General features: G+C 43.0%; 1 protein-coding gene across 1 annotated transcript in view; it reads left to right on the top strand.

Annotated features, from left to right (window-relative positions):
• The window catches only part of LOC120789866 (histone-lysine N-methyltransferase 2C-like), a 78,830-nt gene that overhangs the window by 28,358 nt on the left and 36,991 nt on the right, over positions 1–13,481 (top strand). The window contains 18 exon segments of the mRNA XM_040126956.1: positions 1,179–1,360; positions 1,521–1,685; positions 2,959–3,068; positions 3,490–3,552; positions 4,052–4,154; positions 4,280–4,383; positions 4,592–4,720; positions 5,014–5,118; positions 5,275–5,399; positions 5,491–5,686; positions 5,839–5,916; positions 7,018–7,053; positions 8,437–8,580; positions 9,369–9,401; positions 9,912–10,037; positions 10,580–10,915; positions 11,374–11,447; positions 12,629–12,901. Of these exon segments, the coding sequence (XP_039982890.1) occupies positions 1,179–1,360; positions 1,521–1,685; positions 2,959–3,068; positions 3,490–3,552; positions 4,052–4,154; positions 4,280–4,383; positions 4,592–4,720; positions 5,014–5,118; positions 5,275–5,399; positions 5,491–5,686; positions 5,839–5,916; positions 7,018–7,053; positions 8,437–8,580; positions 9,369–9,401; positions 9,912–10,037; positions 10,580–10,915; positions 11,374–11,447; positions 12,629–12,901 (2,382 nt within the window).

Here is a 13,481-nt window from a genome sequence, read left to right as displayed (position 1 = left end):
TGTTGTATCACTGTTCCTACGATCAGATTACTCTTTTCACAATCTGCTTACTTTCCTGATGATCAGATTAATCTTACTATAATGCGATTACTTTTCATACAATCTGTTTATGCTTACTATAATTGAAGATTTATTTGTGTAGGATGTTTCAAAATAAATGTTGTGAAGTGCCTTGCAAACAAAAGGCATCAAACAGTAAGAAGCATCAAACAAATATGATATGCCCCCCCCAAGATGCACAGTCTCCCGTCATTTAAAGTCGAGCCTCCAAACAGCTCTGGTTAGCCGACCTGAGAGACTGCGGGTTTCATTATGGACACAACAGTTCAGAGATTTACTCTTGGGCCTCACAGTGCAGAGCCTGATAGGTAAAAACTAAGATTTTGTATTTGATTCTAAATTCCACTGGCAGCGAATGGAGAAAGGCGAACTCTGGAGTAATGTGCTCCTTGCCGCAGCATTTTGAAGCAACTTTTGCTCCTTGCCTGAGCCAAGAGTATAGATTATTACAGTAATCAAGGCGTTGGGACACAAGAGCATGAATTAGTTTTTCAGCACATTGAAAACACAGAATATGTGTGATCTTAGAGATATTTCTTAACTGCAAAAAGCATGATTGCACAAGCTTCTTAACATGGATGGAAAAATTTAGTATAGAATAATAAATGTGGTCAAAGGTCCCAGGGTTTACTGCAGGGTCTTTTGATACAGTTTTAGAAAATGTTGAGACATCCGGCCTGTCATGCCTGTCAGTCATTTAGGTTGGTTAAATCACTCAGATGCTCACATGAAACTGACAATTTTAGATAGAAAATGACATGGGTCCAAGAGCAGACCCCTGAGGAACTCCATATCCTGTATTTCTATAGTACTATAATCTGACTACTCTTCCTATAGTGCTCCCACTAATCAGGATACGGGAGAATTATAATCTGATCACTTGAATGATAACATTATTTCTCTTTTTATAATGGGATTACTGTCAATTGCAATTCAGTGAGCAATTTTCAATTCAATTCTAATTTAATTACTCTTAGGATAATCTGGGTAATTTCCCTATAATCTGATTAATTGTTTGTTTTATAATCAGATTACTCTTCCTCTAATCTGGTGAGTATTCCAATCATCTGATTGCTGTTAACTGTAATCTGGTTACTCTCTGGTGCGGTTGTGTTCAGATTACACGGGTGGTCCTGACCAAAGGTTGGCGCTGTCTGGAGTGTACGGTGTGTGAGACGTGTGGGGAGGCCAGCGACCCTGGGCGACTGTTGCTATGTGACGACTGTGACATCAGCTACCACACCTACTGTCTGGACCCGCCCCTCCATACAGTACCTAAAGGAGCCTGGAAGTGCAAGTGGTGGGTCCACCTGTCCATCCCCCTGTCTATTACCCAACTATAACCTTTCTGTCACCTTTCAATCCCCTGCCTTTCCTTGTGTGTTTTCCCCTCTCTAACATTGTGTGTGTTGTCCTGAGGTGTGAGCGCTCTTCTCTAAAAGTGTGTATGCCCTCCTCAGGTGTGTGTGGTGTGTCCAGTGTGGCTCCGCCTCCCCCGGGCTGCACTGTGATTGGCAGAGTAACTACAGTCGCTGTGGACCGTGTGCCAGTCTGAGCCGCTGTCCTCTCTGTCAGAGACCGTACACACAGGACGACCTGATACTGCAGTGTCAGCAGTGTGACAGGTAACACACACACACAGTGATACACACTGATACACACAGTGTCAGCAGTGTGGACTGAATATGATAAGTGTGTGATCCGATGTCTAAAGGGAATAAATCAGACCGTGAGGATGCACCAGTTGGGAACCAGTATTTAAACCCTTCCCAGTGACTTATTGGGAAAGGCCATGAAAACCAAGTCCTTTGAGTGATACAGAATACTAGTTATTGTCAAGTTAATTGGCCAAAGGTGTTTTGGTTCTCCTCTCCTGAGGCAGTTGACCAGCCGTCCTTTTGTTTTCGGTTCATTTTACACATACAATACACAAGCACCTTTCAACTTCGTACAACTTGTAGGAGCTACAAACTTGAGTCCACTGTATCAGCTGCTTTCACATTGGTAATTACCTCCATCTGTTCACCACCACCGCTGTTTTCATTGGCTGGGTTTCCATCCAAATGTAGGCCAAATTTTAACCGAAGAAAATCGGCAAAAGAAAATATGAACCAAGGCACGTTTTGATCCACTAGTATTGTGACAATATTAGGAGGAACTGATTCTCCAGTCGCTGCCGTTAAACCACCACAGAAGAAGAGGAAACAGCGAGATGAGGTCGTTAAAAGAGCTGCAAAGCTCAGACGATGGAAAACCATGTAGAGAACTTGATGGAAATCTGACGTTTCTGTTGGTTTCATGTGTTAATGTGAGGAAGGTTCCAGTCTCCTCACGGCTCCACACTGATCTGATGGTTTCTTCTCTCCGTGCTTCATGTATGTCAGCGTTTATTCACTCAGGCTGTTTCCATTTTTTCCACCCAACAACTCTTACACCTCAGACAAGTGTGAAAACGTTTTTGTGATATTTCAAGATTTTTATTTTTTATTTTTTTCCCCGAAATTTCGTGTGGTTCCACTCAGGTTTTCTTATACACTAATTGAAAATGTGCATAAAAACATGGGGATGGAAACACACCAAGTGTAGCAGCTTTCATACACAGTCAACCCACCAGATCCAGCAGCCAACAGCTACAGCTGTAAAATAAAAAGGCACTCGCCACAGAAGCTAATGTAAAAATTGTGGTAGATTTGAGGTAGACCAACTTGTAACAGAAACTAATTGGATTAATTTATTTGATATCTACAGACTAAATAACTGAAGACCTGCACCTCATTACATTACTGCGGGTAACAAGTATCTGTGTGTGTGTGTGTGTGTGTGTGTGTGTGTGTGTGTGTGTGTGTGTGTGTGTGTGTGTGTGTGTGTGTGTGTGTGTGTGTGTGTGTGTGTGTGTAGGTGGGTCCACGCTGTGTGTCAGGGTCTGACCACTGAGGATGAGGTGGAGGTTGCTGCTGATGAAGGCTTCAACTGTTCGCTGTGCAGAACCAATGGTCACGGCTCATACGGTAAAAACACAGTGTGTAGATTTATCAGGAGCAGGTGTTGATGCAGTTCATTATAAGAGAAAATGGAGACGCCGAGCAGCTGTCAGATTAGCTGTGTCTGTCCAAAGAGAAGCAACACCAACAGAACTTTCCTCTTCGTGTCTGTGTTGTCACAAACAAACGTAACCAAAACAAACAGTAACCACTGCATCATCTGTGAGTTAATACTGATCTTTATTAAAGTAGCGGTCACGTCACCGAGCTCCACCTGTTTCACTGCAGCACATGTATGAATTTCTCAGTTCTACTCTGCTCTCACAACACTGCAGCTCCTGTTCATCACCATGAGATTTATTCTGAAATTTGGAGCAGACTGTTTTTATTTAATGATAAGACTGATGTATGTGTTTGTTTGAGTCTTTTTTTTTTTTCCCCCTTCCAGGGAGGTCAGACAGCTTTGATTCTCCCTACATGGCTCAGATCATCTCCAGGATCAGAGAACCAGGTCAGTCTGACTCTCTGCTGTTACACTCCAACATCTACTGCAGCGGTTGGCAAATAGTGCCCCGTGGGTTTTCCCTTTCATATTCTGCATCAAAATACAAACGGGCACCAGTGTAACAGACCAAAAAAAATCCGAGGCACCGACAGAACTGTTATTCAGCCAGAAATGGAGCAGGTCTTGTGCATTTCAAGTCACGTAGTACAACACAAACCGTGTTGTGTATAATGAGTAACTGTAATTCCCGAATGATAGAACACAACCCTGACATAGAAAGTTTTTTAGATCTGTTTTTATTCTTGAAAGAAATAAAATACTCTGAGAAAAAATACGTATAGGCTGCAAATATTTTTTCTTTCTGTTTTTGATCCTCTTTTTTTTTATATGCCTATAATTTTGTATCAGTTTGTTGTATCATGACAATGTTGTATATAAATGCTGTGAAATATAATATAATAATATTATAGGTGATAATGTAACCTGTGTGTTTGTGTGCATGCAGACACAAAGACCTACACTCAGGACGGCGTGTGTCTCACAGAGTCAGGTCTGTCTCACCTGCAGTCTCTGGTTGAACCTCTGACGTCACCGCGCAGGTATCGCAGGTAAACACGCAACTCTCTTCCTCTCTGCTTGTTTTGGGAGGTTCTGCAGGAGAAGTGTTCAGGGAAGGTGGAGGTGATGAGTCATCAGACTGATCAGCTGTTTCCTGTCTGTGTCCTGCGTGCAGGTGTAAACCCAAACTGAAGCTGAGGATCATCAACCAGAACAGTGTGTCTGTCCTACAGACCCCACCTGACCCCGACCCCCCCCCTGAGCAGGACCACAGCAGAGGTCAGATGTCACACATGTAGCACACACACACACAGCACAAGACCTGCTGTGTGTAAACCTCTTAAATTTAAATATCTTTATCGGCACGCACAGTGCTGATCAGATACAGTGCAGTTAATAAAATGTTAATAATATACATTATACTGTATATGATGATAATGATGATGATGATGTTAATAAAAATAATGAATCTCTCTCTCTTCTTTAGGGGATTTGGAGTGTGAGATGAAATCCGACTCCAGCCCCGAGCGAGACCACGCCCACAACAATGATGTCACCAAGGAGCCTGAGGTTACTGATGGCAACAAGAAGAGGAAGAGGAAACCGTACAGGCCTGGTGAGGAGGGTTTCGGACTGTGGTCAGGTCCTGGAAAGGTTGTGAATCCTGACAGTGGGTCTGATTTGTTATGTAGTAAGAATAATGTTGAGCTGATGAGCTGTTTTTCTGTTCAGTCGGGACCGTGCACAGGTCAGACCATGTTTCAGTAACCGGTTCTGAAACCAGATCACATTCGGCGATTCACAACATCAAAACAAGAGCCCCTATGAACATGACAGACTACAGGAAGCGGATTAGTTCAGCTCAGCCCCAGCTACCTGTCTTCATCTCTATGTCTCTCTGCGTCTCAGGTATCGGGGGGTTCATGGTGCGTCAGCGTGGAGCGAAGGCCGGTCCAAGTAGAATCAAACTGTGCAGAAAAGATTCAGCAGAGACGCTGCTGGGCCGAGACGAAGGTGAGACACCTTTACCGGCACCTTGTTTATTAGTTCACGATGATGTCAGAGCTCGCAGTATGAAAAACACAGCTGTGACTGATATGGAGACATCAGACTAACGAACACACAGTTTATAGACTAAAGATGAATATTTTTATCGTGTGCATGTGTCAGGCCTGTTTGATGCTGATGTTGCCATGGAGACTGCGCCCCCTGCGGACCAGGTAATGGAGAAGGTGAAGAAGAGGTATAGGAAGAAGAAGACGAAGCTGGAGGAGGCTTTCCCATCTTATCTCCAGGTAACGCACGCACGCGCACACACACATACACACAAACACACACAGCCAGTAAATGCCAGGGCTCTGATTGGGTTTCACTGTCCTCATTCAGGAGGCGTTCTTCGGTCGAGATCTTCTGGACCGGAGCCGGCAGGTGGACAGGAAGGCGGGGCTTGAGACGCCAGGAAGCAGTCAATCAGGAGCAGCAACGAGTAATGTGAAAGGCCCAGTCCCTGGTTTACATGGCCCCTCCCCCTCAGGGTTGCCCGTAATTGCCATGGCAACCAGCAAGAAACATGGAACACTGCGTGAGTCATTTTTTTCTTTATTGAAGTTTTTTTTTTTTTTTAATCATATCAGCAGATCTTCATCTTTCATTTGTGTTTGATACACATGGTGAATCGTGTGTTCTGTCATGATGTGTGCGTGCATGTGTTTGCGTGTGTGTGTTACCATCCAGCCACGTCGGAGGAAGCTCTAGTGGATCTGTCTGATGTTCTCAACACTGATCCTCACATACTGGCAACAGGACACACAGGTACACACCCATCATCCCCTCACTGCTTCTTCATGCTGTTTCTTTTTGTTTTCTCCTCCTTGTCATGTTGCTCTGTGTTGTTCATACAGGTGTGTGTCTCAGGAGTCCAGAGGACTATTTACATTAAGAAAAGCAGAGGTCTTCTTAACACCAGCAGCTCAGCTCTAGTGATTACACTTCAACTCACATGTACCTGGCTGTGACAATATAATCTCAACCCTCAAAGCTCCAGTAACAGGAAAAAAAACCCTGATTAACAGTGAAATGCAATCAGAAGATACAATTGATATCTTATCATCTAATGTCAATACATTAATACAGGTCGCACTGCCTCTGTTCATTTTCATTTGTATATATTTATTGAGTTTTATTTAAATGTGTTTATAAATAAAAGGACCCAAAGGTCAACAGAGGCAACTTCACTTTTTACCTTCAAACTAAATATTAAATTTACACTGACACCAAACTTCATCTACCAGAGGTTTTTCTATCTTCTGCTTCAAACTCTACAGAGGCATCATACTGTTCTCCACAGGGTGATGACCATGAACTCTGAATGAAAGCTCAGGAGTCACGCTGTTAGCTGCTAAGATGAGCGGTCGGTCCTCGCATCTCCAAACACTTCGGAGTGAATTTCCAAAGACACGTTGTTAATAATCTGACCACACATTCAAAATCTAAACTTTTACTATGTCACCTGAAAAGCTTTCACTCACTGTCAGCTCCTAATTATCCTGATAAAAGAGACAGAGTGAGACCTCTTCAGGTCATTTGGACTGAACTCGTTTAGATGTGGATGCTAATTGATGGCGTTTCCCAAGAACAAACAGGAACGCAGCCGGAGAGAGGCCTGTTGTTGTTTCAGTTGCAGTTAGCGATGGAGCTGTTTGTTGACCGACAGACAGACAGCACTGTTATGGAAAGAGGAAGAGTGCTCTGTAATATTTGTCAGCTGGTCCACAGAGGGAGCGCTGTCGCTGCTGGAGAACTAAATATTGACACCGAAGAAGAAGAAGAGTGTTGTCTCACGGGCTGCAGCATTGATGGAGTTTAAAACTTAAGATGTCTGTAGAGACGATAACTGTGTGTATGTGTTTTCAGGTCAGTTCCAGGTGGAGCGCTCCCCCTCTCCATTTGGTAAGACTCCACAGCACGACCTCCTCCTCCTCCTCCTCCTCTTTATCTGCTTTTTCTTCCTCCTCCTGTAGAGCTTTGGAGTCTGCTTTGAACTCTGCTGTCTCTCTTGGGAAGCTGAAATGCTCCAATTGAAGTTCTTATGCTTCAAACACCAGGCCGAATATTGTATGCTTTTTTTATAAAGGTGATTTTTAGAGGGGTTGGTTAGTTGATTTTTGTTATCTTTGGACAGAGCCAGACCAGCTGTTTCCCCTCTCTAGTCTTTATGCTAAGCTAAGATAACAATACAGATATGAGAGTGGTATAAATCTGAACAAGGAAGGAAGAAGGAAGATGATTTCACTGAATGTTGAACTATTCTTTTAATCTTGTTCAGGTAGTAAGTGATGAGTAGACTGGTACGTACAGCTGGGAGTCATCTGCATAAAAAATTAAGTTAATATTTTATTTGTGAATGATGTTGTCAAGAGTAAATAAATAAATAGAAACAAATAGAAGACCTAAACCGGAGCCCTGTGGCACACCACAGTGATTAGTGTTACCAGCAGCAATAGAAATTAGAACTGTAACAATTAGTCGATTACTCGATTAGTCAGTCAACAGAAAATTATCTGCAGCTACATTGATAAGCTGATAATTCTTTGTCATTTTTAAGCAAATATGTCAAAATCTTGCAGTTTCCAGCTTCTCAAACTTGAAGATTTGATTCTTTACTTTGTTATACGTGATAATAAACTGAGTATCTTTGGGGTTTGGACTTTTGTTTGAAAACAAGACATTTGGAGATGTCAGCTTGGTCTGTGCGAAATTATAACGGACAATTTTCACTGTTTAAATCGATCAATGGAAAAGCAAATTGCCGGTTAATCAATAGTGAAAACAATTGGTAGTTGCAGTCCTGATTAGAAGTCATGTTGTAAAAGTAGATGAATAAATCATTGAGGTGGTTTGATTCAGCATTTAAAATCCAACACAGCTGATTTTGAACTTTTCATAACAAACTAACTCCTCAGTTTTCTGCAGCTTCTTCTTCTCCTCCAGATTACAGCGACAGCTACCTCTTTTTCTTCTCCTCCAGATTAATCCGACTGCTTCCTCTTCTTCTTCTCCTCCAGATTAATCCGACTGCTTCCTCTTCTTCTTCTCCTCCAGATTACAGCGACAGCTACCTCTTTTTCTTCTCCTCCAGATTAATCCGACTGCTTCCTCTTCTTCTTCTCCTCCAGATTACAGCGACAGCTACCTCTTTTTCTTCTCCTCCAGATTAATCCGACTGCTTCCTCTTCTTCTTCTACTGCAGCTTCCTGCTCACTTTCAGTCTGTCTGTGCTTTCAGTCAGGACATTACTTAACCTGACTGTCTTTCTGTCTGTCTGTGTCTCAGCCGGACTGGACATCAGCTCCATGGCTGACGACTCGTCTTTGACCTCTGAGCTGACAGGAGGAGGTGGGCGTGGCCAGAGGGCGGTGCAGGAGGAGCCCCTGGATGCCGTCTTGAGCCCTGAGCTCGACAAGATGGTCACTGACGGTGAGTTTAAAGTTTTTGTTGTCATTCTAACATTGTCTATCTAATGTATGTTAGCTATAATTAGACATGCTTACGGCAGATAATGCCACTATTGAATCTCAGGGGTCTCATTCTCGTATCTTAATCATGTTTGAAGTTTGTTTGTTTCTTTTGTCCACATGAAAGATTCTGAACAAACTGTAATTAATAAACTAACACAATTCATTTTACACTGTTTGACCTCATGTAATCGGCTGCTCCAAAATATTCAAGAAGATTGATGAATCTTACAGTTATCATCTCAATGAATCTGTAAAACGTCAGCAAATAGTGAAAAATGTCCTTCGGTGATGTGATGCTCATCTCCTTAACCGTCTGAAAACTTTTTTAGTTTCCTGTATCAGAAGGGAAAAGAAAGCAGTGGAACCAGAGAACCTTTAGAAGTCTGCTCATTATAGGATTTATTGATTATCAAAATTGTTGCAGATAAATTTACTGTCGATGATTAACTAATAGTTTGAACTCCAGAAGAATCTGATTTGTTTTTGTCAGTCAGTCACAGCTCAGTTAATAAACCAAACCAGACTGTTTGAGCAGCTTCACAGGCAAAACTAAAATCTGATGTTCCAGGTGTAAACTGCTGGATCAGATCTGATCAGACTTCATTGTTCCTTGTGGACTACAGTAAAATAAATGATTTTTAAAAGTCATGTATAACATATAGATTACAACACCTTAGACTGTATAGGAGAGATCCAACAGTGAATGAGCAGCAGCTGACTGATCAGTAGCGTCTTGTTCTGTTTCAGGTGCCATCCTCAGTAAACTGTACAAGATCCCAGGTAAGACTGAACGCACTCATCTCACCTGTAAAATAAAGTCGCCTCCCGATGAGCGGTTGCGGGAAATAATTGATGCTGTTGAGAGCATAGATGGGCAACAACAAAAGACACTGTCCAATAGCTTTAACTACAGTTTAAATAGAAACAAATACAATCTAAACATTGGGAGTAATATTGCATCTACTGTGGTTTGTTTTAATTCACCTGATGTAAAGCAGCTGTAGCGTTCAGTCTCCAACAGATTTGTCATTTTTTTGGGGGGGGTGAGTCAGTCTGATAAAAGACTCCAGTGCAGGATGTGTTGCCTCACCCCTTGGGTTGACTCAACTGTTAGTTGATGCAGTGAATCTGTGCTGCAGTGGAACTCAGCATGAAAGTTGTGTGCAGATTAGTCTCAATGCTGCTTTATAAGAAGTATGTTTGTGTGTGTGTGTGTGTGTGTGTGTGTGTGTGTGTGTGTGTGTGTGTGTGTGTGTGTGGGTGTGTGGGTGTGTGGGTGCGTCTGTGCAGAGCTGGAGGGGAAGGACGTGGAGGAGGTGTTCACTGCTGTTCTCAGTCCAAACAGCAACAACCAACCTGAGCAGAGCCAACACACACACACTGCTGCTGGGAGCAAGACACACCAGCACCACACAGGTACACACGTTCTCTGATTTAGGTGAACTTACCCGTTAAGGTATACGTCGGCTGTTACTATAGAGGCTCAACAAATCCCACGAAAAGACTCGAACCAACCATGTGCTAGTCCGTCTCTAAAAACTTCCTGACCTGCTGTCTGTGGCTCTCAGCTCAGAGCCCATTGGTTCCTACTGTAGACGTAAATCTTTAGAACACAAGTACATCGTATAGGTTCATGTTTAAAAATGCCTCAGTAGTTTCCTAAAACAGCTGCTCATCAAACAAACAGGAGGAAACAGTGCATTTGTAGGGAACTATTTTCAGCGGCGGATTAATCCATGTTTGGTCAGAAAATAGTAAATAATGTCCGTCTCCGTTGGTCACAGTCTAAGGTGACGTCTTCAGATGTCTTGTTTTGTGTGACCAACAGTCCAAAAAAAGACAGACACTGAGTTTACTGTTGAGAAAACAGAGGAAACAGAAGGAAGATGATTCGAGAGTTTTCTGAATAAAAAACTGATCAGAAGGATTGATTGTTAAATCTCTCTGTCTCTGAGCAGCCGGTGTGTTTCCACGTCTGCCGCTGATGAATGGCCTGATGGGAGCTGCTTCTCATTTTCCCAACAATCCCATGATACCCAGCGGTGGCCAGGGTCCAGTAGGCTTTAGGATGCCCCCTCCTGAGGGCCCCGCCCCCGCTCTGCTCCCGGGCCCTGGCACCGGGCTGGCCTCGGCCAATCAGGCACCGGCAGGAGAGGGTGAGCAGGATGTGATGTCAACAGCTCAGAGGGGCATGTTGAAGTGGGAGAAAGAAGAAACTCTGGGAGAGCTGGCCACCGTCGCTCCGGTCCTCTACTGTAACACCAACTTCCCTCAGCTGAGAGAGCAGTATCCTGGTATACATACACACACACACACACACACACACACAAAGTGGCCAACATCAGTGCTGCAATGAAAAAAATCTCACATCACATCTTTTAAAAGTTTTCCAGAGCCTAGAGAAGCAGTGTGGAGTCTGTAGCACATCCATGGTTGTTTGAACACTGGATCTGTTAAACTGGAACCCAGACTCAAACCTTTACTTCATAAAGGCTCCAGTGTTTGCAGCTGGAGACATCCTCTCAGCAGTTTCACAGGCTGTAATGTTATGATGTGGGTCCACTGGGTCAAGGCCCTTGTCTTAATGCATCTCTCTTCGCACAGTAACGGCTGTAAAAATAACTAAATGTGTGAAATAAATAGAACAACTAATAACAACCGCTGACAGATTCAGTGTGTTTTGGTTTAGCGTTAGTCTGTGATCACTGCTTTCCTGTGTGCGTGTGCCTGTGCCTGTGTGTGTGCGTGTCAGACTGGTCCACCAGAGTGAAGCAGATTGCCAAACTGTGGAGGAAAGCCAGCTCTCAGGACAGAGCACCCTATGTGGTGAGTGTGTGGAGCTGCAACTCATCATCATCTTTGTGTCCGACGTTTTAGGATTAAAGCCCGGTTACAACAGAAAGTATCACCGCCAATTGATTAACAACACATAATATAATTAGTGTCTTGTATCAGGCCCATCGTGTACACTCACTGTACCTGTCTGTGCATGCACATCTTTTTTTAAAATTTTTATTATTGTTTTTTTTCTATGTATTTACTTTTGATTTTATGCTTCAATTTTTTTTTATGTACTTGCCATTCAATACTGTTTGTATCACTTATTGTCTATGGAGATATGATGGTTCGGGAGATAATGGGTGTACACAAGTTAAAAATGTAACGTTTATAATTTGGTTGTTTTAGGTTGCATGATACAAATATAAATTCAAAAAAAAAAAGAAAGGAGATGATAATAAAGACATTGGTTGACGTTCCCCACATGAGCCCTAAAATTGAGCTCTAAGCTAAGGACGACACAGATGTGTCTTCACTGTTGACTTATGGGAAGTCCTGGAGAATTTTGATTTTGTACCACTTTCTCCCTCTGAGCCTCTGAACTGAACCGATAACTAACATTTCAGTTTTATTCTGGTTGAGTTGTAAAAAGTTTCCAGGCACTGATAGATAAAATCCATCTAAACCGAGCATGAATATACAGAGCACTGGTGTTGTCATCAGGAGACGAGGCTGAGTGTCCTCAGCACAGTTATGGAAAGAGACACTCTGTCTCCTGAAGACACCACCAAGTGGGAACATTTACACATTAAAAAGTAGTGGCCCTAAAATTGATCCTAGGGGAACCCCACAAGTTGTTGAGAGTATTTGGAGAAATTATCACCGTCAGTGACCACACTGGGTGTTGATGAATCTAAACTGCTTGTTTCTTATACACATGCAGTCTTAAATGCTGTAGAGTTGAAGGGAGTGATTAATAATTGTTAGGTACTCCTCAGTCACTGAATTAAAACAGAGGTAGGTAGGTCAGGGAAGGCGAGAAGTGGAAGACCTGAGTCTTGTTACTACTTTCCTGAAGACCTCAGCTTCACCTAGGTCAAACTGCCCAAGGAACAGCAGTATGACAGCGGGAACCAACATGTTTTTTTATTTAAATATCGTAATGCATGGCGTCCTGTCCTGTCTCCAGTCTTTGAGTCTGTGTGAACAATGTGTTTTCTCTCCGGCAGCAAAAAGCTCGGGATAACCGGGCGGCTCAGCGTATCAACAAGGTACAGATGTCCAACGACCCGCTCAAACGCCACCTGCCCTCGCAGCAGCTGCCGCAGCAGCATCAGCAGCCGCAGCAGCCGCAGCAGCCGCAGCAGCCGCAGCAGCAGCAGCAGCAGCCGCCACCGCCGCCAGGACCTTATGACCCCGTTTCCATGGAGGCGGAGGTGGCATTCAAGGACCCGCTGAGGCCCAAAGAGTCAGAGCAGGAGCAGGAGTGGAAGTTCAGACAGGTGAGCAGAGTTTCAGTGTTTTTGTATTTAACACATCATCCCCGCATTGAATACAACCAGAGAGAGAAATCAACACCAGACTGCAGTCACAAACCGCAGGATTTAAACAAAACTCAACAATGTTCATCTGAAATTATGCTGATTATATTTTGAAATAATCATACTTCAAGTTTTTCTGCTGCCCGACAAAGAAAATTGTAACAGACGGGTTGTATTGCCTTCTTTTTATGTCTCTAAAATGTTTTTATCTGCCAAAATCACTTCCGACGGACCAAACGTAAAACCTGTAAAAACAAGCTGAACTCAGTCTTTGTGAGACAGAAAACAAAGCATCTACAAACAAAATGTTAAGTCAGTTTTTTTTTTATACAGCCCAGAATCAGAGGACTTTATAGAATTCAGTTCAGAAAAGAAAAAAAAAAAAAAATAGATGAATATATTAAAAATGACAGGAGACAAAGGGAGGACCCTGAGGAAGAGCACCAGAGGACGGATCCCTCTTTTTCTCTCAACTTTTTAGTCCCTTTGAACCAGTTAATCTCAGAAAATAAACTTTCTTTCGATTGTTCAGAGGTCATAG

Source organism: Xiphias gladius, chromosome 5, assembly GCF_016859285.1.
Source record: "Xiphias gladius isolate SHS-SW01 ecotype Sanya breed wild chromosome 5, ASM1685928v1, whole genome shotgun sequence".
Lineage (NCBI taxonomy): Eukaryota > Metazoa > Chordata > Actinopteri > Istiophoriformes > Xiphiidae > Xiphias > Xiphias gladius.
The sequence above is the reverse complement of the archived record's forward strand: the minus strand, read 5'-3'. Positions and strand labels throughout refer to the sequence as shown.